The sequence below is a fragment of the Orycteropus afer genome, unplaced genomic scaffold (genome assembly GCF_000298275.1).
Source record: "Orycteropus afer afer isolate SDZICR_OR568_19922 unplaced genomic scaffold, OryAfe1.0 scaffold00026, whole genome shotgun sequence".
Classification (NCBI taxonomy): Eukaryota; Metazoa; Chordata; class Mammalia; order Tubulidentata; family Orycteropodidae; genus Orycteropus; species Orycteropus afer.
Genome location: NW_006921613.1, coordinates 17,451,193 through 17,457,516, shown reverse-complemented (window position 1 = coordinate 17,457,516; position 6,324 = coordinate 17,451,193). Strand labels below are relative to the sequence as shown.

The following is a 6,324-nucleotide window of genomic DNA, read 5'->3' as shown; positions in this document are numbered from 1 at the left end:
GGGTTTGAACCATCAGCCTTCTCGTTAGCAGTCAAATGCCTTAGGCACTATGCTACCAGAGCTCCTCTAGCATTTACCATAGTTGGGGTTTATTCTTGTGTACCTCTGTGTCTTCCTTGGCCTTGGTCACATTGTGCTAACCCCTCGGACCCCACCTCCATCTTGTGTATTGCCTTTCCCTTCACCAGAATTAACTCTTATCTACTACCTAGTTAGTGATTCTTCCTCTTTCCTTCCCCTAGTAACCATCAAAACATGTTTCTGTATGTAAATCTTTTCTTGGCTATCTGTAATAGTGATCTCATACAATATTTGTCCTTTTGTGATTGACTTATCTCAGTGTAGTGTCGTCCAGATTGATCCATGTTGTGAGATGTTTCACAGATCAGTCATTCTTTATTGTTTTGTAGTATTCCACTGTATGTATGTACCACAATTTGTTTATCCATTCATCTGTTGATGAACACTTAGGTTGTTTCCATCTTTTTGCTATTGTGAATAATGCTGTGATAAACATGGGTGTGCATAAGTCTATTTGTGTCACAGCTCTTATTTCTCTACAGTATATACCTAGGAGTGAGATTACTTATTGTATGGTATTTCTAGCTTTTCAAGGAAGTGCTGTATCATTTTCCATAGTGGTTGTACCATTTTGCAGTCCCACCAGTACAGCTGTGTTTTAATCTCCCCTATAACCTTGTCAGCATTTTTTTTTTTTTTAAATTAGTGCCACTTTGCAGGGGTGAGATGGTATCTTATTGTAGTTTTTATTTGCATCTCTGCAATAGCTAATGATTGTGAGCATCTTTTCATGTGTTTATTAGCTTCCTGAATGTTGTCTTTGGTGAAGTATATTTTGCCCACTTTTAAATTGCACTATTAGTCTTTTTGTTGTTGGGGTGTTGAAGCTTACCATAAATTTTAGAGATTAGACTCTTGTTAGATATGTCATAGCCAAAGTTTTTTTCCCAGTCTTTAGCTTCTCTCATGCAATTCTTATTTGCAATAAAGTGTGTTGTTTTCTACCAGAAATACAGTGGGTCAAGAGGCCATTGCTCTCATTTAGGTTTATAGGTCTGAAGATCTGGTTGTGATCAGAAGTATATTTAGAACAAAAACATTTTAATTTGTTTAGAAAAGATGACTAACCCCTGTTAGTAATTCATCATGTTATATAATGTCACAATTCTTATCAGTAAGTCCTTTTGAATATTGTTCCAGCTGACTTCATCTTCCAAACTTATTTTCTGGCATTGAACTCATCTTTTAGGCTTGTTCCACATTGTTGAACAGGTTCGTTTTCCTTATACATATTTATATTGTTCTCTTTGTTACATATTATCTGTCCCCAAATGTTAATACCAAATTTTTACAGAATTTAATATATAAGATAGATACTACACAAAACATTGTTCCACTTCCTACTTCAGCAAGTAGTGACTGGGATCTTGCTAGCTTGCAAGCAGTCATCTAGATGCAACGATGGGTCTCTCCTCATCCAGAGCAGAGAAGAATGAAGAAAACCAAAGATTCATGGAACCAATTAGTCCTAGCGACTGGTACACCATCTGATCTGCAGCCTAAATGACTATGAGACCAGAAGAACTAGATGGTGCCCTGCTACCACTGTCAGCTACTCAGAGGGGGATCTATGTAGGAGATCCTGGATAGAAAGGGAGAACAGTGTGGAACAAAACTCAAAATCATTTGGAAAAATAAAAAAAGGGGACCAGGTTTGCTGGTCTGATAGAGCCTGGTAGAACCACTGAGACTATGGTCCCTAGCTGCCCTTCAGTTCTGGAATTGAGCCCATACCTGTGGCTTCCAGCCAAACAAAAGACAGCCGTATGAGTTGAACATGTACCTGAGGTAGATACACTCCTTGGAGAGAACAATCATGGGAGAAAGAAGGACTATTTATGCACAGGGAGACAGTTCAGGGGGCAGGAGTGCATGGAGGGATGGACACAGGGAAGAGGTAACTATCGGGAGGAAGTGGGAGGGGAGCTATTGCCTTGAGGTAAATTGTACTCAATGTCATGAGACAACGTGTGTGTGAACTGCTGTATGGAAAGTGAATTTGCTCTGTAAACTTCCACCCAAATCACAATAAAAAAAAAAAATTAAGGTGTTATGATCGAGAGTTTATATAATTTGAATTTTCAGTTAAGGTTTTTATAGAATCATTGCCACTTACACTTTTGCATCTCTCTGGAAGATCACATATTGGAAAGCAAGGTAAACCTGTAATGATGAATATTCTGATGGCCTAAACTGTACTCCAGGACTTTACTACATCTAATGCCATTCCTCTTCCTTCTCTAGGTGTAATTCACCACATCTGCCTTTCTGATGTTCTCATGGTCTCTTTAGGTATACCCAGCAATAGCAGTTAATTCTTTTGAATGCTTAATGTGTCCTTGAAATTCCTTAAGCTAAATGAGTTTTAATTCACTTGTTAAAAAGTGCCATTCTATACTTTTAACGAGTGTCATAAAGAGAACTATCCTAAATCAAACTAATAGAGTACCAGAGCGAAAAAATAACATTAAAGAATCAATATCTTTGTACAGAAGGAGTCCAGTTCTTTTATTTTTCCATATAGGGCCTATTTTTTATATACTTCATGATTTTTATATTTCTCTAAGTGGATCAAATTCATGGTCCATGAGACTTTAATTATGGGACACTTAAAGAACATAGGAACTCAAAGACTTGTCTGTAGCTGAATCTAGATCATTCTACCCTCAGGTCTTATATATTTTAAAACATTGTTCAGTCATCTTTGGATCTTTAAGGATAATCAGTGTAATCTTCAGATTACCTTACAATTCAATTTTTAGCTAATATTGTTCCACTTCATCAGAGATAGAAGGATGATTTAAATACTGGGATCTTTCCCTTACCTGTCAGTTCATAGCTTTTTTAATGAGAAGTAGAATGGTTGTGAAAAACCCTCAACCTAGAAAATCTGAATGTACTTATCTGAGTACCTTTTCAAAGTCTTTTTTTCTTATCATTCAGTAGTTTCACCCAGTAGTTTTATTGTAAGACAACTGGCCTTAATGACTGCTTTAAGCTGAGGTGACAGAAATGAATTGGAATCTAGTTCTACTTTGGTCACTCTTTCACAAAGCCTGACTTCAGATTCATTTGCTGGTATACAAAGTTTTCCTTCCCAGCATATGTTTGGCTTTAAGATTATACCTTCAAGGGGATGGTTGGGGAGAGTGGGATAGAGCTGCTGGATTTTTAAGCTGAAAGTTCAGGGGCTACCACAGTAACACTTTTGTAGTTGGTTAGGTTCTGGAACATGTTGCAATCCATTTGCACAGTGAGCCTCTGGAGCCCCACTTGTGTTGGTGTCAACTGGAACTGGGTGCACAAGGTGCTTCCAGGCTGCACTGAACTTAACCTGAAATAAAGGAAAAGCAAATGCTAGTTGTGTCCCAAGTTCATTGCTCTGCTAGTCCCAATGACTGTGATCCTTATTTGAACTGGAGATGGACTCTGTAGAAATAAACATCTAAGTAAGTACCTTGCTGTTAAAACGGGTGGTTATGAGGAGATAGAAGACCAGAACCTTCCTATGTTGAGCTATTGCATAGTGGAGAAGGAAAACAATCTTATTCTAAGGGCTTCCATGCTTTAGCTGGTTATTTATTTTTTTAACCTGTGACTTGATCCTGGTATAATTCTTAGTAATTGTACTGGGATATGTTTGGAAAAGCTACAATTTTGGAACCCTCACTGCTAAACTGAATGGGTACAATGGGCATATGAAGATGTCAGTATGTCAACAGTTGGTGTTTAGGGTCCTTTTGGCCTGCCTCTAGACCTTTTGGTGGCTGAGGGAATGGTGTACATTTTCTTTGAGGGGCTTTGTCCCACAGTTGATCTGGGAGACCACCAGACTGGGTGAATGTTAGCAGTTCCTCTTCCCAACTGGCAAGAATGACTCAATTGTGTTTATGAGGCTGAGGCAGTGGCTTAATAAGTCAACCTGATTGGACATCAGAGACAGCAGAAATAGGCATCTCGAACTTTAAATTGTGTATTTAGTGAAAGATGCAGTGGACATACTTGAAACATCTAAAGCCAACAAGGGACTAATGTCTAGAATAAGGGCAGGAACATCAAAAGTGGGTAAAGGATATGAACAAACTATAGACAATAAAACAAAAAAGGCTCATATGTGAAGAGTTACAAACTAAAACAATGAGATTTTAATAGTCTAGAAAAAAATAGGAAAGTGGTATTGTCTAGAGAAGAGGTAGGAATATAAAATATAAAACCCTCATGTATATCTGGAGAGAGTATAGCTTGTAGCCATTGTGCAAACAAATCTGAGGGGTCATATCTATGATCCAACAATCCCATTCCTGTGTACATACAAATCCATTGCTATTGAGTCGGTGCCAATTCAGCAATACCATGTGTGTCAAAGTAGAACTGCCCCATAGGGTTTTCTTGTAATCTTTACAGAAGTAGTTGCTAGGCCTTTCTTCCATAGAGCTGCTGGGTGAGTTCAAACTGCCAAACATTAGGTTAGTAGTGGAGTACAAACCATTTCTGCCACCCAGGCTCCTGCTTGGATAGATACGCCCTCCCTCCATATTTTGAAAAAACAGTTAAGGGGACATGTATGAGGATATTTATGTCAACATTATTTGGTGTCAGGGAGTTGGAGACAATCTGGATGCCCATCACTATGAGAGTGCAGTGGTGTGTAGTGGCTGTACATAATATGGAGTGTTGTGTGGTAGAAGCAAAGGATTAGACATGATTGGATCTTAAAAACAGTTCCAACTAAAAAATAGGAAAAATAATCAGATATAAGAACATCATTTATAGATGTTAAAAATACAGGTTCAGGAAGCTCCAGTACATGTTTTACAAAAACATGTTAACAAAAGGATATACATACAAACAGGGACGTAGAGGGGTGTTGGGAATGGAGTAAGGAATAGGAATAAAATGGAATAATTAAACAAAATTCTATATTGTGGTAGTAAGTAATAGAATGTAGCTCTCTGGTCACCCAAGAGGCAGCCTACCCCTCCTTGTGATATTCTCTAGTACCAGCTCCCCCCCAGCATGACTGGGGCAACAGGGTTAGATGGATATCTGAGAGTCCCACACAGCATCTCTCCCATTTCCTTGTAGACATGTTGGCCCCCAGATGACAGAGGTCATTTTGCTTGGCCTTAATCCTCTAGTTCAATTTCTTGAGGTATTTGTTCTCTCTCCATGGACACCTAAAAAGACTGTCATTTATGCTGGGTTCCTGTGTTTCTGACAGGTTGAAACATTTAAAAAGGATGAGAAGTTTGCAGTCTCTTACCGATAGGTCCTCTCTCTGTGGATGAGCCCCCTACCAAGGATGCAGATCACGCAGTCCTTCATGGGAACATCTAGGGAGTTATGGATGCTGACCGAGGCCTTAAAAGGTTGATATTGCTCTGCTGTCTCTGGCATCTGTGAGAAGAAGGAAAAGCTGGAGCAGGTGCTGCGTGCATAGAGCTCTGGCCCTCTTTGCACCGCTGACACAGACTCCACAGCAGGTTTCTTTACCCTTCTGATATTCCTGCATGTACTCTCACCTGACCCTTCACTGGCCATCTCTGATGGTACCTCTCCTCTGCTCAGAAACCTTGGAGATTTCTCATAGTCTTCTATCTCCGTAGCTTGCCCTTCTGGATCCTTCACAGTCTGCACCCAACCCACCTCTCCAGCCTCACCTGTTTTTCCTTTGACTAAAGGACATCCCAAGCAAGTCAGGTACTTTCCCATTCTCAGCATACCCCCAGGCTCCCTTCCTTTGGGCCTCTTTGCTCAGCCTTCTGCCTGCAGTGGTCTCCCCCTATCTCTGCACTGAAAGCTTACCTATATTTCAAGACCCAGCATAAATGTCACCTCCTCCATGAAGTCTTTCTTAAACCCACCAACTGGAATTAGTCCCCCTTACTTCAGTGATCCCATAGTGACTTTGTACCTCTTTTAAAGCACTCTATTAGAAGACCAAACATTGTTGTCTCCCTTACCAAACTATTTTGAGGGCAAGCACTATGTCTCCTTTATTTTGGCCAGAGTAGACATGTGAGAAAAGAGGGCTGAACCAAGGGCCATAAGCCTCTAGAACTTTGTATTTTATGCTCTTGGACATGTCACTCTTTAGAATTCAATTTCTTCATCTGAATAATGGGAACAGTTCAACCTCACTGGGTTATTATTATTATTAAAACAAATAAGGAAGGTGAAACTACTTTGGAATGCATGTTGTTGTTGTTGTTGTTTGCCGTCAAGTCGGCCCCAACTCATAGC

The 6,324-nt window shown here is 39.7% G+C and overlaps 1 protein-coding gene across 1 annotated transcript in view; it reads right to left on the bottom strand.

Annotated features, from left to right (window-relative positions):
- Nucleotides 1-3,252: 3,252 nt before the first annotated feature.
- EPB42 (erythrocyte membrane protein band 4.2) overlaps nt 3,253-6,324 on the bottom strand; it is a 30,025-nt gene continuing 26,953 nt past the window's right edge. Inside the window, exons 12-13 of the mRNA XM_007935266.1 lie at nt 5,345-5,478; nt 3,253-3,415 (exon numbers count right to left, since the gene is read on the bottom strand). Coding sequence (XP_007933457.1) covers nt 3,253-3,415; nt 5,345-5,478 — 297 coding nt within the window. The remainder of the gene's footprint in view (nt 3,416-5,344; nt 5,479-6,324) is intronic.